Source organism: Pteropus medius, unplaced genomic scaffold (genome assembly GCF_902729225.1).
Source record: "Pteropus medius unplaced genomic scaffold, Ma_sr-lr_union100, whole genome shotgun sequence".
Lineage (NCBI taxonomy): Eukaryota > Metazoa > Chordata > Mammalia > Chiroptera > Pteropodidae > Pteropus > Pteropus medius.
In genome coordinates, this window is record NW_024345600.1 from 149,216 (window position 1) to 177,002 (window position 27,787).

Sequence of the window (27,787 nt, forward strand, 5' to 3'; positions counted from 1 at the left end):
TGAGGAATAAAAGGAGAGAAGAAGAGATTTATTTATGGCAATTTTTGAGGGGGCTCCTGGTGGGGAGCCCTTGGTGGGTGGTGTCAACCCTCTGAATAGGTATAAGGTAAGGCTACCTCCATGGAATGGAAAGAGATGCAGTGACAGGAATGGAAAGAGATGCAGTGACAGGGTTGGGGCGTTAAGAACAGCAGAAAAAGCTTGGAATAGGCCCTATGGTGAATACAGAAAAATCAATTTTATACGAACAGACTATAATTCAGCAGCAAAGAAGGCTCAGATGAGCTGCACGACTTAAATTTGTAGAATAGATAAATGACCTGGTTTCACAACTTTGTTAAAGACTAAGCAACCTAATATTAATGGAGTAATACTAAAGATAATAGAATCTTCCCAGGATTTGGAATTAGCCATGGAGATAAGGTGACAGAAGAACCTGACTTGACATATAAAATGCCTTCTTTTGAAGTCATTCACTTAGTAAAACCAAGAAATATTAGGCTCACAGGACTGAAAGAATCTCTCAGAAGAGGGATGCCTTAGCTCATCAAAAGGTATTTTGAAAAACCTCTTCTGACATGAATCATCCTAAAGGAAGGAACGGATATTTAATACTTGTAGATAACATGTCATAGAGGCCAAAATCCGCTTACCTGATTTTGGTACTTCAGACCATCCTAAGAATGCTCCCAACATCTACCAACAGCTAGGAAATTCTATAAAGTAGAATGCTACCCAGAAAGGATTCCTAAATGCCCTGAAGTAGTTTATACAAAAATGAATTCTCCTCAGTCAGCAGCAAAGAGAAACCAAAGATGCAACCACAGGATTGGCATCAAGAGACTTTACCTTGCTGTAACTTAGGAGTCACTAGCAGCATTAACAAATCTCCTCCTCTAGAGACTCTAACAAACAAAATCATGCCCGGGAGGGTTTAAGTGTTTCCCTGGAAAAAGTATATGTCAAGAAAATTTAGTGAGTGCATATCTTGAACACCACTGTGTTCTATGAACTTCAAAGAGATACAAAAAGAAGATGACAAGGTCTCTGCAGGTCATAAACCTACTTCCAATCTTACCAAAGAAATAGAAGATGAATGAAAATGACTGAACCGTACAAAACAGTTAAAAGTGAAAATAAAGAGAGAGACCAAGCAGTTTCTTTCTACATAAATACAGGTATAAAGACATGTATATGTGTACTCAGAACGAGATGGATGAATATTGTAAGAGAACATTTTTCTGAAGAAGGCTTTGCATAAAGTTCTAAAGGTCATTAAAAACTATAAACAAGTGAAGCGGAGGCCAAAAAATCCCAAGACTAATGAACCATATATAGGAATAGTAGCTGAAATAAACCCCAAAATTACTTGCCCAGAGTAACAATGTATTAGAGCAAGAAGAAACAAATTGGATAGGAACAGAGGCAGCGGAATCATAGAAGGTGAAGAGCCTGACAGGTTCATCTGATGAACCTGGGTTTATCACAATTTATAATATGGTACTTTTGTGTCCCAGCTAAAAGTGGCAAGATGAAAATAGAGGTAGAAAGTTATTCTAGCAGCTCTGCACTGGGATAAAGAGAAACGAAGACTGCATCTTAGAAAGCTGCTATCAGACATGAGGGGATGACAGCATGAACCACGGGAAACAATACAGAATGGGAAGGGGAAAAGTAGACCAAAGGTAAGGAAGTCAAAGATGGATTGGACTTAAGACCAAAGGAAGAAAAGAGAACCAATAAACAGGAGACTAGAATGATGGCAGAGACAGGAGAAATGTGGGATTAGGATCTTATTTGAGAAGGAAGGTATAGATTTAAGGAAGAAGAATTTAGTTTTTTAGAACTATAAATTTCAGAAGGCTGAAATAAGCTTTTTTCCCTAGCTCTGTTTTTTCCTCTGTAAGACTTCTCAAAAACAAGAAATAATAACATAAAAGGCAGGAAAGTAATAAAATAAAAGGCAGGATCAAGAAATGATTTTAAAAAAAAAAAAGCAAGACCTTTACAAATTTGATCCCACAGATCTCAAAAAAATTTTATGAAGCCATAAAATACATAACATACTCTTAAAAATTAAGAATTCAAATTATATGACCTTTAAAGCATTGGTAGTAAACCATTAATAAACGATCGTTATGATAAGCAACTACGGTTATATTAAATACGTTCCTAGAAGTTGAAAGAAGTTCTTTCTGTAGAAATGTGAAAATAAGAAACCTAATTCCATAACCCAATTCTAAGCCCATAATAAAATTACAACTCATTTTAATGATGAACAAAAGCATACCTTTAATGTTCCATCAGCTGAACAACTAGCCAAAAGCTTATCATCCGGTGAAAATCTGCAGTGATTGACTGAATTGGTGTGACCAAACATGGTATTTCGACATTCTGTTTGATTCAAATCCCAGAGCTATTTGAGAAAGATTTCAACGATAATTTAAAAACTAGTACTGAATGGGGAAAAAGTTAGAAATCATGTAATATTCTTCCTTCCCTCGCGTATAAGCCTTTGCAGTTACAGGCAGATGTTCAATTCACAGTAATACAAAGGTGTCAAACACAAATGTGAACTTGTGATTAATGAGTAACGGGGCAGCCCGCAGAGCAGCACCTGAATCTGCTAAGGGACTCAAAGGCCCGCCTAGACGTTTGGTCTGAGCACCAAATTACTAACTAAACAATTACTGCTTATTTAAACAGAGTAGTGTGGAATCATTATTATTTTACTCAGCTCTATAATAAGTAATATGTAAAATAAATCATTCTCAAATTCTTTTAGGTGACTCAAAAAATAGTTATTTCTAAGATTTCCCAACACAAAGCTTGAGTCTGCTAAGCTAAAAATCTATTAATGCTCTAAAAAAATGACAAAAAATACAAAGATAGCAATGATAGGTATAAATATATTTGACAGGAAATATAATGGGTTAGAAGAGCAAGTTATCAGGAATCAACCAACTAAATCCAGAATGTGGGACATTCGACAAGACAAATGACTCAATTTCTCTAACAAATCAATGGCTTAAAAATAGAGGCACAGGGGAAGGGGAACTTTTATAGACTAAAAGAGACTTAAGAGACATAACAACCAAATGCCACCTAAAGTTTAGATTCTGAGTCCAGTAAACCCATTGGTAGAAAGATATATTTTGAGACTAATGAGACTAATGGACAGGTATATTACAAAATTATTGTTTATTGTGTTAGGTGTGATGATGGCAGAGTACTTATGTTTAAGACCTCAAAGATGTATGCTGAATTTATATGATGTATTTTGGGTTAAATGACATGATATCTAGGATTTACTATAAAATGCTCTAGACCAAAAAAATGGGGGTGGTGGAAAGAAAATAAGATTGGCAAAATACTGAAAATTGTTGGAGCTAGACGTTGGGTAGCACAGAAGGTTCATTATTATTCTTTCGCCTTTTGAGTATGTTTGAAAAGCATTCAAAAATGTAAATAAAAGGGGCAATAGTCATCCCTGGTGATTTATGCTAACTCAACTAAATACAGAAGAAGAAATCATTTATCCCCATAATTAACTCTGGTAAAAATCCTTTGGAAAAGATTAGTAAGCAAAGTAAGTCCTGTTCTTCATGTCCCTCTATCCTTGGCTCCCAGTCCTAGGTAAACCAAATTCTTCATATATGGCAAGTTACATGGGAGCAGCTTTAGATTTATACATTTTCATTGGCTTCTCTCAGTTCAAGAATCACAAGAATTAATTCTAATAGCCCTCATGGTAATGCAGTCATGGTATGACAGGACTTATAGTAAAATTTGTCCTTAATTAAAATTGTTGACTAACCAATAACTCCTTCTCACATCTTAGAGATTTTTGTATATATTTAAAAGGAGGGAAGAAATATAAACTTCTCACCCAGCAAGATGTTAAAAGAAACGTCAAAATTAATCATATATAACTACAAAAGTCTTATTTCTTTAGAGGTGTGTTCACCCAAATAGGGCAAAGCTTTTCTGAAATAGTACAAGTCTTATTTTTAAAGGTGGGTTTACTCAACAGGGTAAGCTTTACTGGGTAAAAGTGAGTTATAATGGTGAGATAATTTTATGTTACTATATTATTCTGTTATTTTAATCCTATCTGGTGTTTTCAAATTGTCCTGCTCTGCAGGACCCTAGGGATTCCAGAAATATGCTTGAAAGGCATTATGGGGGACAGGGGAATAAGAGCGGGAATAAGAGAGAGTAGAAATGCAGGCCCATACTACCACTTGAAGAAAAATGGGCTTTGTCTTTTTCACACACTGAACTTCTATGTAAGTTTTCTTTTGGAGGAAAAAAAAAAGGAAAACATTCAGCTTCCTGAAAAGGGGAGGGGAGCAATTTCAACAAACGTTTTCATGTTTTCTTAAATTTTTTAATAACGGGTTATTTAAATGTCAAAACACAGAGTCTTTGAGGTTTTCCAAACTGAAATGTTTTATCCGCTCTGCCCAAAAATGCACAAAAATATGATGTCCCACTGCAAAAATGGTGTGACATTTAGAAAGAAAGGGCAGAAACCAAACCAAAAAAGAATCCAAAATAAGTTAGCAGATATTTCTGGGTGCCAGAAAATTCAATCTAGCTATCCTTAGCATACCACTTAAGGGGAAAAAGAAAATATTTTATAATTTATAATTATAAAACATAATTAAACATGTGAAATGAATATCCATTATTGGATTGTGTGTGTTGGTTAATTTTTTTCCTATCAGCACTTTTCCCCTCCTCCTTGCGATAACGGAACCTCTCTTTTGAATCAAGCCCTACTTAGAATTCAAGTAAAGCTGACCTCACCTCATTTGTCCCATTTCTACATGACTAAACTTGTGATCCTTGGTCAATCCCAGGATTCCATCCTACTGGCCGCTATGGGTTATTTAGCAATGAGCATATAACCCAAAGCAGGTCTACCAGAGTTTTCTCTAAAATTAAATCTAGAGAGCCGGGGAAAAGCAAGTTTCTCTTCATCTGTAATTTTGAGTTGTAAGACCCATGTAAGCCTGGAGCTGAGGATGGTCACAAAGAGAGAACATGCCTGAACCAACAAATAGGGAAACAGAGTCTAGAAATGGAGAGGGAGTGAGAGCTTGAAAACATATTTAAGCATCTGGAATCAGCTATGCTTGAAGCCAAGCTCTCCAGTCTTTTCAGTTACATAAGCCAATAATATCTTTTTTGTTGTTGTTCTTGAGCTACTATGAAAGTTTCTATCACTGGAACCAAAAGAGTCTTAATTAGTATAATGTATGAGAAAATCAAAAGAGATGTTCTGATGTGTCTACAACTTATCTACATAATTTTCATTATCCACACTTACTTTGAGGAAGCAGTCACTTGACCCAGTGGCTAAGAGAAGGTGATGACTGTTGTTGGTGAATTGGCAGCAATTGACTTGCTCTGAGTGCTCATCATAGGTATGTACTAGTTTCCCAGTCATAGAATCCCAAATCTAAGCACAATAGAAAAAATAAAATTTACAACTACCATTTATTTTCAAATAAAGCAAAACAAATGTGAGCTGCTTTGAGGATGCTATCCATCCTACCTGCCAGATTTTCCTAGTCGGACATGACGAATGCCTCCTTCTTCCCTAAAATATGTATTTTGCCAGGATGCTTTTTAAAAAAATTACATGCAAGTCAATACGTGTCTCTCTCTATGGTGTAATTAGAATCTCAAGAAAACATTACATTCTTCTAGGGCAAGATTTCACATGTTCATATGAATGAAAACAGACAGAGAAGTGCTACAAAGATGATGGAATAATGGACTTCAGATGGGAAGGATGAAGTCTAAGACCTGGCTCTACCATTTATAATTTGTATGTCCCTGGTCAAGTCCTTAATTTATCTAAATCTCAGTTCTCTCCTCTGTAAAATGAGGATACGTATCCCTGTCCTACATATGCATGGTACCAAATGAGATACATGACATAAGTGTTCTGCTGACTTCAAGGTACCAATGAATGAGTAAAGACACATGGCTCAGTGAAAAAATAAAGTCTCCAGATTCTGAGGGAACCTAGCTTTCAACACAGGCTGTTAGTTATTAATACGAGCTTGAGCAAATGACTTCTCTGAACCTGTTTCCTCATCCTAAAAATACTTACTTTGCAAGTTGTAGTGTGAAATTGGTAATGTATCTAAGAAACTGTGTCGTATAAAGCCTTATGCAGTATTAAGTTCACAATAAAAAGTAATCAACATTCTAATTACTCTGTAAGACAGCTAAGCAGTCTATTCCATCTAACAATAAACAAGAGAAATGAATTACCTAATGAATTTTCACTGGGCTCTGGACTTCTCAGAGGTACTAATGTCCCTCCCACAGCATTTTCTTTGTTATCTTATCAAAGCATTCCCCAGAGGTCCAGAGAGTTTCTTTTATTTTGAAGTTCTTCTAATTTCTGCCTCTTGCTTTACATTTTGAATTCTTAGAACAGGAACTTGGTATTATTTCCTTTTACTACACAAGCTTTGACTCTGGAACTGCTCAGAGTGGCCAACTCCAGGTCTGTCTCAGAGTAGAAGGTACAGAGTGAGTTAACTGGTTGGTTGTAGGGAGTCCAATCAATCAAGAAGTAGATTTTTCCAAGGTCTTAATTTAGTCTGGATACTCCAGAGCCCTCTTCAAACTCCAGGAAAACTCCCAAGCCAACTTTCTTATTCCCTCGTTCACTAAGGCCCACCCCACCTAAGCAGATTCGGCACTCCACAACCCCTTTGAAGAAAGCCCAAAGTGAGGTCCCCCCTCCACTTATCAGATAAAACATTCCCCTAGACTTCAGTATCTCTTATATTCTGCATAAATGCTCTGGCTAAAAGCCAAATTTAGGGATAAGAGATGAGAAAAATTAAGAAAGATAAAAATTTGTCTTTAAGTCTTTCTCTATATACTTTTTAGACTAGCAACTTAATTAATTAGTTTGTTCATCCATCTGGTTTTGCACTGAATATAAGCCAGTTCATAAAGGTAAAAAAATATGGGTTGCATTTCACAAATTATATATTTTACAACAGAATCCAACCTCAGACAATAATTTTATGCAGTAACACTTCTAATCACAGTGCACTCAAAGATTTCAACTGATATTTAACCCACAGACCAGTCAATAAAACGGCAGGCAAAATTTATTAATTTATAATTGCTTTTCTCAGCTGCCTGGTAAATATCTCAGGCTGATCATCCTAGGCATTTTTGCTGGTACTTAAAAATAAATGGTTTTCAGACAGCATTAATTTACAATGGATAAAAACTAGTTTGCCTCAAGTTAGTAACTCAACAGGCAAGAGTCCTTTAACCCTACTTACCCTAGCCCCTCTATTATAGAAAAAGAAAATGAATTCTGTAGTGATTACAACTTAAGAAGAAAATGTTTCCTTACCTTCACTTTTTTATCGACTGAGCAGGTTGCTATAAATCTGTCATCTGTAGAGAATGCACAGCAAAGCACTTCATCTTCATGGGCCCTGATTTCTAGAAGTTTCTCTCCTGTTTCAGCTTTGAACACCTACACAAGCAACAATAAAATCTTTTTACTACATACCACTTAACCATGAGCCATTAGTCAATAAAACTCTCTCCTTAAAAGATCTTAACCACTGTATTTTGCAACAGAAACAAACCTTGGCAAGATCACTCCAAAAATCAAAATTTCTGTCAGAATTTGTATATTTTAACATAAATAGAGAACTAGCCACTGTTAAATGTTTGTAGTATCAATAAAAAGAACTGACAGAGTATAGCTCCAGTTCTTGAGAACTGTTTGGCAAATTCTTAACAAATAGAAAACATATCATGCAATATCCTTTCTTCTTGGGGCTGAAAAGCCACAGTTAATAAAATTAGTAATAAAGTACACATCTAAAAATAAGATTTATAGTCATAATCTTGTAAAGACTAGTTATGCTAAATATAAAAGTTTTAACTAATCTGATCCCCATTCCTTCAAAACCAAAACATAGAGCACAAGTTTAAAGAAAAGTACTCACTCATGTTTCCAGAAAACAAATGAGAACTTAAAGGAAATTCAAGCACCTTAGGAAATAATCTAGTCCAATTCCTATTTATAGTCAGAAATCTATGCCTGGCCTGGTGATAAAATAGGTCTATTTACTTAATCACTGTTTTTTTAATCAGAGCCCTATTCACTGTGCTCTGAAGTCCTTCTGTCTTTTAACAATTGTCATTTCCTCATTACCCTTAGATGGCACATGGATGACGGAAACGAACTGGCAGGGTAAAAGGTACTTCTATGTCACTTGGCAAATTTAGAATTATAAAAAAACACGACCATATCTTTCAAAACTCTAGAAAAAGCTTTCATAAAATGTTCAAGAGATTTTAATTTCTCTATTTCTAATGTACAGTTTTCTTGAATTTTAGGATTTATATGTTCCAATATGCACAGTATTGGGTACATGCCTATTTCAAATTTACCTGTAAAGTTTTATCAGCTCCACAAGAAGCTATTCTTTGACCATTCTCAGAAAAGCAAGCATGGTAAACAGCATCTGTATGGGGGCGGACAACTAAGCGGGAGAGATTCTTGATGTTTTTTTTGTTTCTAAATGCAAGGAAAAAATGAACAGAAACCCAATAAATGAGAGTAAAAGCAATTTATTTTCTTTCAGTAACAAACTGTCATTTAACATACTTATGTTCCCCAAAATACAAAATTCTTCAAATTAAATTACCAACATGTAAATGACAGCATAGATCACCTAAAGAAAGCATGCTATAAAAAGATTGGCATTTTAAGAGAAATGCTACCCTATCTTAAGCAACCTGTCATTTGTTACAAATGTCACTGAGTTGGAAGAAATTTAGTTAATCAAATACACAACGCTTTCTATTTTCCTTTGACACATTAATAATATGTGCAAAGAAAACATTATATAAGGATACACTCCAGAAAAAAAATCTCCATATTTTTTAAAAGGAAAGAAGACATAACAAAATGAAGCTCGTTTCCTAACTGAAGTATGACACTATACTCATCATTATGATAATGTAGTTTAAAACTGTTCTTCTCTAACTACAATTATTCAGATACACAGAATAAAGAAAAAGCAATGTCATTTTCCTTGTATCTTAATCTACTGAATACTATTCCACTAGTATAAATATTATATTATTTCTGATGGGCCAAAGGGTAAAGAAATGTGCTGTACACTTAAATGGGGCAAGAATTAGAACAGTGTCAGAATTTCACAGTGTTGGTCACTTAGGGTATAAGTAAATACGTTAAATGGTATCATGCTTAATTGAAGAGTCAAAGTTAGGAGTCAGATAAACCTAAAGGGCAACCCCACTTCCATTACTTATTAGGTGTATAACCTTAAGCAAATTACTTAACCTATTAAGTTTCATTTCCTCGTATGTAAAATGCAAGTAATGATACCACCTCTAAATATAGTGCTTGGCACATAAAGATGCCAATGCTGTTATTTGTTTAAAAAGTTAACCACACACAAGACAGACCAAATGAAAAAAAGGAACTCGAAGGTAAAACAGACCTAGATCTTGCTTTGATAGCATATAAACCTTACTAGAAGTGATGAAACAAACAACTATAACATAGGAACTATAATGATGAGAACCTGGAAGTAAAACAGGTAAGTTACCAGCAAAGTTGAGAGCGTTAGATTAAGAAAATACTCTTTCTTTCCCCTTGATCTATCTATTCAACTCCCCAAACAAAGCTTAGAAAGTGATCTGTTGCAATGATGGGCATATTAGTACACGGCTAAAAGTATTCGACAAATAAATGAATGCATGAAAAAATAATTTGAAAGCTGAAACTCAGTTAAATTAAGCTTTACCAACGTAAACCTTTCTACATTAAAAAATAGAGGACTTACAGTCCTGAGAAACAAAGCATTCTTTGAAAATGACTTTGTCAAACTCAGTTAAAAATACAGCTATGAATGACTAACCATTCTATGAAAGTACATCACAGGTTGAAATGTAGTTGATGAAATGGAAAAAAAAGAAATAATGTACGAAAATGTAAAAACAACAAACAACAATTCATAAGAGAACTAAACCTATGTCCATCTGATTACAAAACCAAGCCTTAAAATTCTATTTCAGCCATTAAAACATGAATTCAGTCAATCTCCCACAAATTTCTATTGAATATCAACTATGTGGACCTGACAATATGCTAAATGCTATTCTTAATAACAACTAATATTTACTGAAAACTTCTTATGATCTAAAACAGCATTTTCCACTGTTCTAAGCACTTATTAAGAGTGCTTAGCACATTAGAGAAATTCAAATGTCTGTTGAACTAAACTGAATTAGGGGAATCACCCGTGGCAACCTGACTCATTTGGAAAGAGGGTCCAGGGCTATAAAATCATAGACATCAACCTAGAGTTCGATTCAGATATATATATATCTGAAAAGACAACCATTCATATTTATGAATATGAATATTCATAAATATATGTGAAAAGACAACCATATATTTGTGAACCATATATTTCACATATATATGTGAAAAGACAACCATTCATATTTATTATTTCTGCTATAAGAGAAGCATGTCATATAGAAGAAGTATGGAAAGTCAAGCTACACAGACCCAGAGTTTAAATCCCACTCAGCGAGCTGCATGAGCTTAATTAAGTCTCAATCCCTCTGTGCCTCAATTTTCTCATTTGTAAAACAGGGCAAATAATATTTACCTTATAAGGTTATTTTGAAGATAAAATGAGTAACATATGTGAGCATATTCTATATAACGGGCATTAAAAAGATGGTAGCTTAGCTATCCTTTTACTAATTGATAAGATTAATGTAAGAGCAAAACTGAATGGCCTCTTTTAGAAGTTAGAAGAATCATAATTCAGTGGAAGTTTAATAAGGTCTTGTGTAAGAAAAGCACTAATCACTTTACATCCAATATCTCATTTAAATCTTCACAAAAATAGTGCTTACCTCGAAGGACTGTTATCTCTGTTTTAGGTATGAGGAAGGAAAGTAACCTATCTATAACTTGTTCAAAATCACAAAACATTAGGTTTTAGAACTGAGTTTCAAACCTAGGTTTGTCACTTCGAAGCCCACGCTCTTCACTACTTATTGTATTACATACAGTAGGTAAAGCATCTGGTGTTAATATTTAGGATGATTTGTCAAAATGTCACACAGGCAAGCATCTATTTCTATGGATTCTTTGAAACATATATTTCTCCTATGCTTACTTCTCTAGAACTCTGTAATAAGTAAGAATGCTTATTAAAAGTTCCAGCCCTTTCCAAAAACTGTAGTTAAATCTTCCTGGTGCAAACTTATTCACTAGCTGAAAAAATAATGATATCATTAGCACTCTGCTCCCTTGGGTTCTTTCTAACCTACTTACATCCACTCCAGGTAAAGCATTCCGTTATCGACCTCCTGCTTGGCCTTCAGCTTAGCTTGCTGATAAACTTCTGAAGTTTCAGGTTCACAGAGACCCAGTTGTACAATATTAGGAAATGGCTGTCGTCCAAGAAGATGTCCATTTAAAGATAAAAACTCCTGGAAATTCTCACAGACTGCACAATCCTATGAATAAACTAAAATCTCTTAGAAACATAACCAGAGCCAAGATCTGACATTTTTCTGTTTCTGTGATCTTGTCACTTTAAAGGCTTAAATGAGATTCTCTATATGAGCTAAAATTAAATAGCCGACCATTAGGTAACAAAAATATAGTGACCCTCTTCAGACTTTTAAACATGAAGTAAAAATCTCATTATCAAAGTACTACTTTCTTAACAAATTCTTTTTTAAAAAAAAAAGCCACTGAACATTTTAGTTTCTCAACTTTCAAACTTTAATCCTATCCACATTCCCAGTAGGCTAGGAAGCAAAATGATTAGAATAATCAAAGATCAAAATAAGAGAATTATCTCTCTTTGCCCCTTCTATTCTGCTTGTTTGCACTATTAAACCTAGAACTTAATGTCAAAAAGCATATCCTTTAAGGACTTTTTTCCCACATTAATATATACCTTTTCATCCAGTATATGCCTGTATTCCACAAATTCATGAATCAGATGAGCAGGACCTGCAAATTCCGTTTTTGCTTTAATCCAATCCAGGGCAAACATTAAAGCACAAAGTTCCTTTAAAAATAAATAAATAAGATCAGGAGTCCTGTCAAAGAGATCAAAGAATTTTAAGTCTACCACCATTATTCTAACACTACTGAGAGCAACTTAGTGGGTATCTCAAATTTAAGGACAAAAAAGAAGCTACTGAAAATGAACATATTGTGGACCTTACATCTTAACTCAAAATAAATTTTAGTTGGATTAAAAACTTAAATATAAAATAGAAAACTTCAAAAAAATACTAGAAGGTACAGGGAAATATTTTTGTAACCCTGGGGTGAAGGAAATTTTTGTAAACATGACACCAAAGCCAAACACCAAAAAGAAAAATAATGATGCATTTAACTACATAAAAACTCAAATCTTCACTATAGTAGAAAACAATCTAAATAAAATTTAAGACAAAAAATAAACCAGAAAAAAATATTTATAACACATATGCTAGATGAGGGCTTAATATTCTTTTTTATAGAAAATTCTAAAAAAAAAAAAGAAAAAGATAACCCCCAAAATAAAAATGGAAAAGGCAATAGATGAGAACCAATTCACAAAATAAAAAGTACCAATGGCCAAAAACCTCACCAGTAATCAGAGTAAAACAACAAAGATTTACTATTTTTAATATCAGATTTCTAAAGACTAAAAGGAGTGATAAGACTATTGACTGGAATCAGAGGAAAGGAACACTCATACACAGTGGTAGTGATGTAAATCAGAGCAACCCTTCTAGAGGGCAGTTTGGCAATCTATTAAAATTCAAACTATATATACTATTTGATCCAGAAATTACACTTATAAATATGTGTTCTAAGAAAATAATCAGAATGAGCTTTCGCATTCTGTCCATAAGCAATCATAACATAGCTATACAATGAAATGGTATGTAGCTTTAATAATCACATCTTTCTTTATAAAGTGACATAAAAATATGGCTATGAAATACAATTAAATGGAAAAAAACAAGATATAAAACTCTTATTTCTATTATGGTCTGTTTGGTTTTAAAGGACGAGTGTATATATCTGAGCAACAAAATGATCTACAAAAGTATCCACAAAAGCATCAGCAATGTTGTGATCTTCCTTTTCTTCTAGTTTTTCTAATTTTTTCCAATGAAATATACCATCATCTTCAATCATCAGCAAAAAATAAAACATCATTAAACAAATGAGAAGAAACTGAATCCTTCCACACTATCATACACATCAAAGGTTTTTTAAAACAATGCATTGACCCAGTAATTTCACTTAAACATAAACTATAGTAGGGAAAAAAATCAGGCTACACCACCATTTTTGTAACCAAGAGAAAATGTACCTAAGCACAGAAAAATTACTTCAAGTACATATAGTTTTCCAAAATATCAACATTTTTAATAGTTAGTTGGTAGTTAAGTCTTTGAATATCATATATGTGCAGATGATTCCCAAATTTTATCTTTAGTCCATCATCTTCCCCAGAAATCTAGATTCATATATCCAATTATGTACTCAATAATTCCAGTTAGATATCCAAATATGTATATCAGATTTAATACTCAAAATGAGTTCCTAACCTTCCCTTCACCACCCTCCCCCCCGAAATATCTGTCCTACCCACAGACATCCCCATCCCCATCAAAGCGACTCTGATCTTTCCATTGCACAAGCATGGAGTCATCTTTGACTCTTTCTCTTCTAATGCACATCAAATCCATCAGCACATGATGATTATACCCCTATAGCATCACTCTCTTTCTCCTTCCATGCTTTTTTCTTCTTCTGAGCACTTACTAACCCTAACATAGTATAAATTTATTTGTCCACTGTCAGTTTCCTGCAGAATGTAAGCTCAGTGACAGCAGGGGCTTTGTGCCTGTGGCATATCCTCATAATGAAGAACAATACCAGTATATAACGAACACTCGATAAATATTTACTGAATGAATGAATGAATGAATGAATGAATATACTTCCCCACCCTCTGTTTCCTCACAAAACTTAAAAATAAATTCATACCACCTATAAAAGAAAGCTTCTGGTAAGAAGAGACTGAATTTTTAGGTGGTTCATTTACTACGGTTACTAAGGTAACTTGTTAAATCGCTGCTGGTAAAAACAGTAACCGAAACAAAAATACTGACAGTCTCTAATTCTACTTTTACTAAGCACAGGACAAAACACAAATGAGATAAAAGAAAGAAAGTAATTTTTAAACGGGTCATCTTACTTTGTGCATATTGGCACTGGCCATGTGATAGGTCAGAAAACTATACCAGTACATGCAGTCTTCCTGGTCTAATGAAAGAGTATGTGGCTGGTAATATCTCTGGAACTGAGTGATTACTTTCTTATGTAGATCCTGAAACCCAAACGAAACAGTTCAGAGGACAGAAACAATTTCATAACTAAACATCACAGTAACTCCAGCTTCCAAAGCTTTTAAAGAATGTACAGAGAATCTCTCCACAATATACTTATTAATTATGAAAGGAAGAATATATTTAAGGAATGAGAAAACCAAATTTACAACAGAAAAAAAGGATACAATAAAATAGTAATAAAATGATATCTCATTAAAAATGTGCACATGAAAACAAAGAAATTACAAAAGGAAAAAAACAGTGATTTTACAGTGGAGAAACTAGTAGATAACACTTTAACCAAGTGATCAGTGTTAACATCGCTGATAGTAAGAGATAACAACACATATATCTCATGATGCTCCAAGGACACAATATTACTTCTGTGGTATGCCTGCCAAAAAAATATATCCCTAATCTAGTCAGGAGAAAACATCAGATAAACCCAAACTAAGGGACAATGTACAAAATCACTAGCTAGTATTCCTTAAAACTGACTATGAAAGATAAAGAAAGCTAAGGAATTTTCATAGATTTGAGAAAACCAAGGAAACATGACAATTATAATGCAATATGAGAACGTGAATTGGACCTGGACCACAAGAAGGACATTAGTGGGAAAGCTGGTGAAATTCAAGGAAAGTCTGTGGAGTAGTAAATAGTATTGTATCAATGTTAATTTTCTGGCTTTGATAATGTATTATAGTTATATAAGAATTTACCACTGGGGGAAGCTGGGGGGGAGGGTATATGCATAGAAACAGTACTATTTTGCAACTCTTCTGTAAGTCTAAAATTATTGCAAAATAAAAAGTTTAAAAACAAACAAAAAGAATGTACAGAGGTGCAAATACCTGAAGCTGGTCACGATTCTTCTCTGTAAGGAAATCTACTTGAAGATCATGTAAATAATAACGAAATGAGTTTCCATTCCGATCACAGAATAATAGAGATTTATTAACAAACTCCTGCAGTATGTCTTCAACTTCTTCAGTTTCCATGTCCCAGAGAATACATAGCACCTAGGAATTATTTTAAGCATTTAATGTGCCACAAAAGTACAATGATCAGGATTGTAGATAAGGTGTTAACACACAAAAAAATCATATCTTAAAGTCCTGAATAAGAATCTCTCCATTTCATATTAAGAAGCTCAACCATTAAGATAGAAAAGAGAAAGAAGTCAGATGCTTCTCCAGTTCACTAGAACCACTGAGAAATAGGTAACTTGTCCAAGCTCAACACAAAAGTTTTGATGGAGACTGAGAGAGGGGCTTCTGAACCTTCCAATCTACCACCTCAGTCACAGGGTCTTATCTGTCCAATATCCTATGTAACAACAATATTCTCAGTACAGTATTCTCAGAGGTCACATGCTGTAAATAACCAGTGGTAAAGATTGATGGTCCTTCTATTACCTTTGTTGGTACCTTGACATCCTTCTGAAAAATAGAAAGATCTGTGTAATAATCTTTGATGTCTTCTCTGAGCATTTCAACACTTATAGACATGGCTTCATCCAGAGCCTCATAAGCATAAGATGAAGATTTCCTTATCCTCTTAAATTGCTTATTCTGAAGTTGCCTGAGGTAGTACTCCCAGCGGCTGGGAAAATCACGTAAAAGTGCACCAATTAAAGACACTACAAGAGGAGAACCTAAAGAAGAAACAAAGTCACTGCATAAATACTGTCTCATTTCAGAAATACCACTAAGAATCAATTTATTCTTAAGAAATAATTTCTGTTGCATGTTATCCAAAGGCTTAAAATATTTATACCTCTTAGCTTCTTTCTTAGCAACTTTAGGTATTCATTCTAAAGAAGTCATCAGAAATAAGAAATATTTCATTTCAGAATATTCATCACAGCATTATTTAAAACAGTGAAAAATCTTAGACAATAACAGAAATGACTAAAGTAAATTATGTCACAATATTATGCCTCTGGTAAATTTTTTCAAAAGATATTTAATGACATGGGAAAAGGTTCTAGATTTGTTATATTAAAAGGACAAGGTTCAAAATTATATACACCACATTATAATCTCAATATTTTTTTCAAAGTTTTATATGTACTAAAAGACTGGAATATTCTCATGATACTAATATTATCAGATTATGGATCATTTCTATTTTTTCTTTACAGTTTCATACATTTTTAAGTGCTTTAAAGTAGACATTTATCAGCTTTATAATCAATACAAATCGAATATTTTTTCTAAGTTTAAGATTTTTTTAAAAAGTCAATTAACTCAAATCCAAGTATCTATTCGATGGCAGAAAAAAAAAGAAGGTATTTCCAAGCATTAACAATGATGGAAATAATATTAAGTACTGATGGATTTAACTATATCAAATGTTTAATTTCTATATGTCAATAAATACTACAAATGAAATCAAAAGACAGACAAAAAACTAGAGAAAAATATTTGCAAAAACATGACAAAGGGCGGGCTAATAGCTTCAATAGTTTGAGTACCTCAAAGTCAATTAAAAATACTTACATCACAAAAAAAAAAAAGTGAGTCAAGGATAATTGCTTAAGATGCAAATATTCAATAAATAAGTAAAAAGTTTAACTTCACTAATAAATAATGGAAATTGAGAAGACAACACCAGTTTTCACTATCAAAATAGAACGCTATTTTTATAAAATCTCGACAAAAATTTTTCATATCATTCTTCCTGCTAACATATTGTGGGTATTCATTAAATATTATCTTAATGAATGACTGACTACTAAAATATCATTATACATTTAAGGTATCAGAGAAGAACCAAAAATACTAAATATTCTAATAAGTTTTTGGATGTTCATGTGCTAAACTGTCATGTTCATTAGCTTAACTTACAAAAGGGTAAATTAATATCTCTATAACCCTTTCATACACAAAATAAATAATTACCTTGACATTGTTTTATAATATTATGAGCTTGTTCCGGCAAATCTGCTTTCTTCATATTAACAAAAAGAGATAAAATTTCAAGTCCTTTTTCTTTTCCTAAGTCACTCTCCACGGGGACTACATACTTAGGACCTGAAAAAATCATAAAATACAATAAGTAATTTGGTATGTCACATATTTCAATGTAATTGAATTAAAACAGAAAGGTACAAAAAAGCAAATTAATTATCCTTACCCATTACCGAATCTGTGACACTTTTGTCTCTGGTTGTAAGAAGAATCTGACATTGATTGTCAAAAGCTTTTAACACCCAAGGATCCCAAATATCATCCAAGATCAACAGAGACCTAAATAAAAGAACTGTATTGAGTCACCAATGACATTTATTGTAAGCTTCTTTTAAAAAAGGAGAATACCACCAGTATTTTAAAAATTTACAAAATAAAAAAAGAAAGAATAGATGTCTCATGGTTCTTTCTCTCTTCTTTGTGATATACCTATCACAATATACTGATCTAAATAAGGAAAAAGAATTAGAGCCTTCTCTCTCTTCCCACGCCAAATCAATGTATATTAAAGTTAAGGGAAAAATTAACAGAGGGCTGTGTATACCATGTAACTATTAGAAATCAACTATCTGGTACCTAAAAAGAACTATCCATGTAATGGGATTTTTCCAATTCAGTCTTTAAGCACCAAAACTGAATGAGAATTGGGCTCAGGTTAAAATTAGAACAAATCTTATAACAATGATGATATTTGACCATTTTTTTACCTACAAAACTAGCACTTTCATATGTTCCAACCGAATATAAAGCACTAGCAAGAATATTACTTTTCGTTTGGTATACTACTGGAGTGTTTTCCATCCAAGAAATCAGTTTGTTTATTCATAAGGAAAAAGAACTTCTGTGCCAATTCCTGAATGGTCTCTCCAAAAATGTTTTTCAACTTACCAGAACAAGTGGAGAAAAAAATACAACTAAAACCTGATAGCATAATTATACTCTAGAGTTTTTATCCAAATGGCACATTACTTCTGCACAATATAACAACAACAACAAAAAAAACCCTATAGGTACATATAGGTTAGAAAAATTGGAAAAGCATAAAACAAAATGATACTGAGAAAAAAACAAATGACTCATTATAAGCCATGATCTGACAGATCTGAGTAGTTACAATATTTTCCTAAATAGAATCATTTTTATTTTTGCAAAGAAATGAAGTAAGAGAGAAGTTACTGAGCAAGAAAAGAGTTAATGATTAGTAGTCTCAATTTACTTCCTCTAGAAAAATAGATACCAGTGACCATCATGGAGAAAAAGGATAATGGAGGGATCTGGAGGAGAAAGAAGCCAGAGAGAAGGGATCTTGCCCTCTGTAGTGAATGTCCATCATAATCATCTAGGAGGCTTTTTCCAAAAAAGACTCTTCTCACCCAATATTGTGATATTAATTCCCTTACTAATTTGAGAATCATTGCCATCCTCTGCCATCGTCACATATGACAGTATACTACATCATCAGGGGCACTAGGGCATTTAAAAACTTCAATGCCATTACTCAATTCTTGCCTACTTTACTGCTATGTTCCCAAGGAATGCTTTATCATCCCTGTACTTGCAGCACTGACCCAGGCACAACACTCGCCAGTTAAATGAGCGAATGAAAAGAATGGCCACTAGATCATGGAAATCCAACTGTTGATTGAATCCTAAGTTATACTCTTAACAAAAGCAGCAATTAAACTGCTGTCTCCCTTCTAGCTAATGAAAATAGTGAAACAGCTGAAAACAGTGCCTAGCACATAATTATAACTGTATTTATTTATTGAATGAATAAAATAAACAAATACAACAAACTCCTAAAGTACATGGAAGCATAAAAGTTACATGTATACCTAAAAACTAAGACAACACAATAAAAGGTTTCCATTAAATAATCCTTTCTGACTCGTTGCCCTACATTTATTCTGTCTCTTGTTCTACATTAATCCATTAGAAATAATGGATTCGTGGTAAAAAAAAAAAAACTTGCATTTTCTAGCCAAGACCACTCACCAACTCACCTGCTTAAGAACTACTTCCTGAGAGCCTACAATGGTATATAAGAGACGATGTGGTAGGTAGGATGCAAAGAAAAGTAGCAAGTTTAGGCCAGTGGCAGCCAATTTTTTTTTTAATACAAGAGAGAGAACAGCAGCAAAGCAATGGTTTCTTCTTAGACACTACCAAACAGCAAGAAAAGGGTATAATGTTCTCAAGATGTCAGTAGTTAAGTCTCAATGAGAATTCATATACCAATATGACCATCTGTACCTTGGGTGTTTGCGGAGCATCAAGATGCGAAGACGGTCTTTAGCCTCTTCGATATTAAGTGGAAGCCTCTTGGAGAAGCTCTCATCCTGATCCAATCGTGTACAAAGATTCTGCAGTTTCATCAGAAGCCCAGATTTGTCTTGTTTCCCAACTGAAACCCAATGCACACCCCCTGGGAAACAACCTGGTGAGGAAAAGAATAATAAACTTAAGGCCTCTGAACAGGAGTCCTTCTTTGAAAGATTTTTACAGATAAGCAGATCTGTTCCAATCTTTGATCTCATCACATCTTCGACTTTTCTTGATTCAAGATACAATTCTTACTTGTAGGGTATTATCGATCTTTATAACCTGATTCTAAGAAAAGTTAAAGATACAAATAAATTGGAGTTTGGATTAATCTGCTTTTTATCAATACCATCTTACCAAACAAAATTTCACAATCTTTGTCCTGTGTCATCAATCACCACTGTACAGTACAGTTTCTCAACCTAAGCACTCTGCACGGCTGGAGCCAGATAATTTATTGCAGTGGAAGGCTGTCCTGTTCACTGTAGGATGTTTAACAGCCTCCCTGGCTTCTATCTACTAGATGCTGGTAGCCGTCCCCCTCCCTAGTTATGACAACCAACAACGTCTCCATACATTATTAAATGTCCACTAGGGGGCAAAATCACCTGTGACAGAACCACTGAGTCTAAGGACCCGTAACTCACTCATGGTTCTCATACAGAGAAAAGTTAGGTTCAAGCCTCGCTCTACTGCTTACTAACTAAACAATATTCAGTAAATCGCTTAACCTCAGTCTCCTTCACTATACTGGGATAAGACTGTTTATCCCACCTATTTCACACTTACTCTGAGAAATTAATAATAAAAAATATGGGAATTTGCTATGTTAACTATAAAGTTATAACAGACTTATCGGTGAATATGGCTCTGAGAGCCCCTTACAAATATTAAGCTTTGAAGACTATACTTTCAGGGATCATTTCTATAGTTTATTACAAATATTAAGCTTTGAACTAGTAAGCACTATGTAAGAGTAGACATTATCATTATTATCGCTGTCAACTGTTATCATCATCATTATTGTTGACTAAGCCATAGCATATGTTAAAATACATATTTTTACTTATATATTATCAGGAACCAAAAATCTTAAGCCATCATACACTGTACTTGATCAGCTCCACATAGATAGAAATAAAATTTAAGAGGGGTCCTTATGTCTAAAATATGATGAATAGTAACATTAGATCATACCAGTGGCATTAACCATATTTATATTATGTGATCGTAAAAGTGTAAGAAAAAGCAAAAAGTAGATACAAACATAAATGAGTTACATGACATCAAAAGGCAATTTATTTGCTGATATTCACAAATACTTAAGTACAGAAAGAAATCACTATCTTAAAAACTTAATTATCCAAAAGAAATATTTTATATACGCTCAAAGATCTATTTACAACAGACATTTTGAGCACTATTCTAATAGTTCTACACATTAATCTGTATTTAATCCTCACAACAGACTATGAAGCAGACACTATTATCTTCACTTTACAGATGAGGAAACCTAGGTATAGAAAGGCTGAGTAATTTACCTAAGGTTATGCAACTAATAAAGCAGAGATAGGATTCAAATCTCCAGTGTCAATGTTCAACTTCTAAACTATTCACTTCTAAAAGGATATTCACTGCAGCATTGTTTGCAACAAGAAAAAGCTGGAAATCACCTACAATGTCCATCTGAACCTCCTCTTCTCCAGATTTCCAAAACCTGAGGGAGGCCCAACTGAAGAAGGGGAAACCGTATATAAATGAAGTTTGAAGTATTACGTAGGAGTTCTCATTTTAATTATTGAAATAAGACTGTTTTTAAAATGTAAAGTGACCTGGGGATGCTGAGCCTGTACAGAGCCGGGGAAAGAATCAGTCCCAGAAAAGAGTTTTGAACAGGCACTGAGGAAAAAGAATAAAGTTGTTTTCTGAGTACACCTTACAAACCCTAAGCAATGGTTACACACCCACTAAACAAACCTAGTAAAACTACCAAAGTTTATGATCATGAATTTAACTGAAACTCAGTTGGGTGATTTTCTCCAGCAAAGAAGTAAGTAATGGTCTGGATGAAGCAATAGGAAGTAAGAAAGAATACCTACATCCAGCAGATGGAAGGAATCAACTTTCACCCAAGATAAGGAGAGATCCCAAGAGCCAAGAATATGTGCTAAAGAGCAACTGAATGATGAGCAATAAAAATCTAGGCCCAAGCCCAGGAGGGGACTGATGGGATAGTGAGGATATTATAAAATCAACAGATAAATCTTGACAGGTCATAAAACCGTAATAGTGAACTTGAAGAAAAGAAGAGGTGGATGTAGGCAAAGGGTAGAAGAGAACGTTTAACACCAACATTTCAAAAGTGGCATTGTTTCTGGTAATGCCGAAGACGTAGGTCCAGGCCAGGGTTCAGGGAAATATATGGCTGTAGGGGCATGAAGAAAATTGATAAAAAAAAATCAAGGAACTGAGAGGCCAAAGTTTTGGCTGATTCATCCATATAGATATCAAAATCACTAAGAGTGCCAACAGGAGGGCTGCTTAAATTTATAATTAAGAACTCCAATTGCCAATGAATGAGAGGGCAATAACACAATTGGGAAAGATTAGAGAAATAAACCTCAAAGGACAAAGAATTTAGCTGAAGGAATCCTAATGGTCTGGATGAGGCAGCAGACAGCACAGACAACATCCATTCATTTTCTGGTGCCGAAATATGTGGGATATAAAGGGAAAAAAGTTGTCACACCACTGACTGCGGCTATAGAGAAGGTGGTATCCTCAGGGAACTGCCCAGTTTCAGATAAAGAAAGAAAGTAAACATTCTAAGAAGAGGCTGATGATAGAGAGGAGTTTGCTGATAATAACGAAGGTCTACATAGGGTATGGCAGGAAGGCTTGGGAATGAAAGGAGGAGACCTAGATCAGAATTTGGCAATGTAATGAGTACTAACTGCATGAGACTCGACAAGATTACAAATGACCAGGAGACAGAGAACTCTGCAATAACCGAGGTCAAGACAGCTCTACAAAGCATGGTTTGATTATCGGTGCCAGTGTCTAGAAGAAGGCAGACAACAAGTCCTATGCTTTACTCCTGAAAGCTCCCTGAACTTTCCTTAGGCTTCCTTCAGTGTTAAGTTAAAAGTTATAGAACAGTAAATCCTTGATTTGTTTCACTTTTCTGGCTTCACTTAGTGTTGCAGCTGTGTTCTGTGGGTGTCCAAGTTTGTAAATGCACAGGAAAAAGTTTGGAAAAATTTACTCTAAACTGTTATCCATGATTATCTCTGGTGAAGAATTTAGGAGAAAGGAGAAGGGCAAGTAAAAAGAATTTTACTTCTCTCTAAATGAAAATAAAGTTTCAAACTACTTGTTGCTCCTAAGGTTTGTTTAATTTGTGCTATTTTAAATTTTTAAAAATCATCTCAGATTAAAGAAAAGACAAAGAAAGTATCCTGATATAGCCAGCTAGCAAACTCTTCAGATTTATATTTAAGGCACTATTACCTACATCAAAGGTCTTTCTCTCTTAAATTTAAAACTAAAAAATGAGGAAATTATAAACATAAGCAAGAAAAAAATAAAACACTATTAGCTTTAAAAAGAAAGATAAACAGACCAAATGACCAACTAACCTGCAAATCTGCCACCACAATATGACTGTTAAATAACTGAAGCATTAATTCCACAATTCAGAAAGAATCTAAACTATGGGCACAAGAGGGAGCAATTTAGCTTTGAATGAGGTTTGTACCTACAATTCACTCCAAGAAAATGAATCAGAGAAAAACTGTCTTTATTCAGAGAAAATTAACCCCATCCTACCTTCACATGAGGTTTTTCCTGGTAGCAACTAATAATCTAATAGCATCAAGGAAATCTTGGGAAGGACAGAAGCAAACAGGTAGACAGCCTCAGGAGAAAGCTTCTATACTTTAAAAACTCAGAGGGAGAGAGGCTGGAGAATGAGTTCAATCACCAATGTCCAATGATTTAATCAAATGTGCTTATGTAATGAACTCTCCATAAAAACCCAAAAGGTGGGGGTTCAGAGAGCTTCCAGGTTAGTGAACACACGGAGGTGTGGGGAAAGTAGTATAGCAAGATGACATGGAAGCTCTGTGCCCCTTCCCACATACTTTGCCCTTATGCATCTCTTTCATCTGGCTGTTCCTGAGTTACAATCTTTTAATAAACCAGTTACCTAATAAGTAGAATGTTTTCCTGAGTTCTATGAGCTGCTCTAGCAAATTAATCAAACCCAAGGTGAGGGAATCTCTGATTCATACTACAGCCATTTAGACAGAAGCACAGGCAACAATCTGGAGTTGCGATTGGCATTTGAAGAGGGGAAGAGGACTATCGTGTGGCGTTGAACCCTTATCCTGTGGGATCTGACACTATCTCCAGACAGAGTGTCAGATCTGAGTTATAATTGAGTTTAAATCAATTATACGATTTAAACTGGTTAAAGAACTGCTGGGTGTGTGGAAAACTCACATGTGTGGTGTCAGAAATGAAGTAGTGTTGTAGGTGCATAGTGGAGGCATATAGAAGTGTGTTTTTCCTTAGAGGAAGGGAAGGAAAATAAGAATGGGAAAATTTTTTTTTAAATAAACACAGCAAGAAGCTCTTATACAGACCTAATATGATAATGGACTGACTCAATCTCCTGTTCTTGAGATCTTACAAAAGTACACGAGGAATTTGAATTAATATGCAACAGACAATTCCTACTATCTCTGACATTTTCTCAAAATAAAATGGTTAAAATCTATTCTGAGACCACAATTTACACAATGATTCCTGAATAATTAATTCTATATGTTGTTGGTCAATTGTAACCCCTAAAATGGAAAAGTCACATCAATAATCGGAAATAATTTAAATTGAGTTGAAGAACACAATTTAACTCTACAAATTAGAATATTATAAATATATATTTTAATAGCAAGTCATAATATTGGAAAAAGAAAAAACATTTCTTCGCACTAAAAGAACTTAAATCAATTTTATCCTGAATATCCTAGGTGATCAACTTTGCAGTAAAGTTAAAAATAAATAAATAAATAAATAAATAAAATTAAAGCCTTGGCCCCGAGATTCGAGTTAAGCTGAAACTTCTCTATAATGACAAAGGGGAAAAACCGGGGTTTAGGAATTGGGCATACTTCCAACAAGAGTGTAACCAATACTGCTGACAAAGGCTGCGAAGTAAAAATAAAGCCAAGTGTATACAACAGATGTGCCCTCCGTCTTTCTAAACCTCTTAGAAGTTTACTGTTTTTCCTCTCATTTTGTCATATCATCATAAACCATCTTAACCGCCGATTATGCACTCTAAACAAAAAATTACTAACAACTAGAAATCAGGAACTGTCTTTAAGTTCCCCTAGACTCACTAATGAAAGGAGGCAACCACAGATTGAGAAAGCTGCATAACTATTCCTAATGAACGCCCTGAGAACCTACCAGACTCATTAAGGTCAGCAGTATACCTGCGAAATGTCCCAAACCCTGCTCTGGACAGTATGCCCTTCCCCACTCCAATAACTACCCGATACCCTTCTTACTTTCCCTACTCTCCCATTCCTACCTACTCTTCCTCCAAACTCCAGCTAAAATATCATCTCATTCAGGAAGCCTGCCCTGTCTATCCTTTTCCCCCAGAGCGATAATGCTTCCTTCCTTTGTTCTAACTATGTACCTTATACTTTTTTCTACTGTTCAATTTATCACATGTATCATAATCTCTTAACATGTCTGTCTCCCCTACTAGAATATGAGTAAATTCCTTAGATGACAGACTGTGCCTTCTTTTTTTGGGTCCCTAGTGCCCAAAACAGTGCCGAGAACCACAGTAGGCTCTCAAACATTTACTGAATACACAAATACATGAAACAAGAAAAGTCAGTCACCAGATATCAAATGAATCTCTAAAGCCCACCTACAAAAATGCTACAGACGACTCTCAATTTTTCTTTTTCTTGGCGCTTACCATAAGATAGACAAATTACTGAAGATTTTTATTTTTAAAAAATAAGCAACTGATGGAATTAACTATAGAAATGGAACTAACAGTCTAATGCAGGATGCCAAATATATGGGAGAATCACCCACTGGGAGAGTCATCAATGGAACTGACTTCCAAGAATCTCCGTCGCTACAGCACTCTATGCCAAAACAGACACTCGACTGACAGGAAGGTGTAAGTCTACTGCCTGAAAGGCAAGGATATAAACTGGGCAATCTTTCAAGATCCGTTTTCAAATCTCAATAGTTAAGATACAAGGGAACTAGCTTTATTCCAGTGATAATAAGTACCATCTGATAATAAATGAATTTATTGGCCTGGCTAGCCAAGCCTCATTGTGATAGGCTAGATAGAAAACAAATTCCAAATTTAATCGTGCCTGTAGTAGGCAGAATAATAGCCCCTCAAAGATGTCCACATCCTAATGTTACCTTACATGGCAAAAGGAATTTTGCAGGCACAATTAAATTAAGGATTTTGAGATGAGATTATTTTGGATTATCTGGTGGGCCCAATGTAAACACAAAGGCCCTTATAAGAGGAAGGCAAGATGGTTTGAGTCAGAGGATATGTGATGACAAAAGCAAAGCTCAAAGAGAAAGATTTGAAGGTGCTCTGCATTGCCAGCTTTGAAAATGAAAGAAGGGACCATGAGCTAAAGAATGCGGGGCAGCTCTAGAAGCTGTAAAATGAGAAAAAAAGAAAAAAGAGAAAAAAGGATTCTCTCTACAGTCTCCAGAAGAAACTCAGTCCTGTGACATCTTGATTTTAGCTCAGGAAGATCTATTTTGGACTTCTGACTTCTAGAACCAGAAGATAATAAATTTGTTATCTTAAGCCACCAAATTTTTGGTAATTTGTTACATACAACAACAGGAAATTAATACAATGCCTCAAGAATATCTCCTTAGCCAGCAACACATGGTATTCAAAACTTACCTTCTAAGAGGTCATGATCTCGTACAGCTTCTGCAGCTAATACAGACTTCCCACAACCTGCCATTCCATACACAGTGACCCATCCTGGTTCACTATTCAGTTTGAAGAGCTTCTGCTGAATTGCGCTCACCAGCTTCTTCCTCGTAACGAAAACGACTGGCCTCTGTGGTACTCCTCCTTCACACAGGACTGTCCTTACTGAAATTCAAAACAAGCATGAATGAAGAATTTTGATATGCTTACTCACGTAATACTATAAAAACCAAAGAAAATAAGACTGAAGCCTTACCCTCAGAATTTCCAAGAGAAATAAGAAATGTGGCTAGCATATTAACTTCAACTTTGATTTCTCTAAACATGCAGAACAAAAGCAAACATATACCTTTCTAGGTGACCATAGGCAATGGAAATTTCCATCTATATCTTACCCTATTCTTCTCCGACTCTACAATCTCTTTTCTCATATTAAAGACTGGGAAGACCAAGTGTGCAAACGTTAAGAACATAGTTTTCTAAAAATTCTTATTCTTTCCTATGCATGAACTCGAGAAACATAGAACTGGAGAACTTAAATAAAGGCCTATAAGTTGTCTTATTATCTCTAAAATTAGGATACGTGCATTATTACCTCAGCAGTAGATAGCTTCCTTGGCAGGAAGAAAATGTGAGAGTTAATATAGATGCAAATAAAAATATGTAGGTTGGAAAACCTAATTATAATTTTTTCACATGCATTTTTCAGTGAACTGATCAGTCTCTTTGGCAGACTCCACATACAGCAAGACAAAACCGCAGCAATGTAGCTGTTGTGATAGGTATGTGATAGAAGATATTATGGATACAAACCATAGGAAGTTATTCCACCACATGAATCCTTGCCATTGGAAGAAGGGACAACGGGAAGGCCAGCATGGAGAAAGGCAGCAAGATCTTTATACCCTTCATGTAATAGAGCATTGTAGAATGATATGTAGGTATAATTATCTTTTTTAAGTATCATTTTAATCAGCATAGCTGCTCGCTGCTGTTGAGTGGGCTAAAAAAA

At 34.6% G+C, this 27,787-nt stretch overlaps 1 protein-coding gene across 2 annotated transcripts in view; it reads right to left on the reverse strand.

Moving 5' to 3' along the window:
* Window positions 1–27,787, reverse strand: part of APAF1 (apoptotic peptidase activating factor 1) — a 69,223-nt gene that overhangs the window by 38,909 nt on the left and 2,527 nt on the right. For both annotated transcript variants that reach the window (XM_039874033.1, XM_039874032.1), the window contains exons 3-16: window positions 27,589–27,778; window positions 26,743–26,940; window positions 19,698–19,881; window positions 17,611–17,723; window positions 17,376–17,507; window positions 15,888–16,126; window positions 15,324–15,491; window positions 14,337–14,468; window positions 12,027–12,140; window positions 11,393–11,577; window positions 8,458–8,584; window positions 7,403–7,528; window positions 5,336–5,467; window positions 2,291–2,416 (exon numbers count right to left, since the gene is read on the reverse strand). In XM_039874033.1, coding sequence (XP_039729967.1) covers window positions 2,291–2,416; window positions 5,336–5,467; window positions 7,403–7,528; window positions 8,458–8,584; window positions 11,393–11,577; window positions 12,027–12,140; window positions 14,337–14,468; window positions 15,324–15,491; window positions 15,888–16,126; window positions 17,376–17,507; window positions 17,611–17,723; window positions 19,698–19,881; window positions 26,743–26,940; window positions 27,589–27,778 — 2,166 coding nt within the window. The remainder of the gene's footprint in view (window positions 1–2,290; window positions 2,417–5,335; window positions 5,468–7,402; window positions 7,529–8,457; window positions 8,585–11,392; window positions 11,578–12,026; window positions 12,141–14,336; window positions 14,469–15,323; window positions 15,492–15,887; window positions 16,127–17,375; window positions 17,508–17,610; window positions 17,724–19,697; window positions 19,882–26,742; window positions 26,941–27,588; window positions 27,779–27,787) is intronic.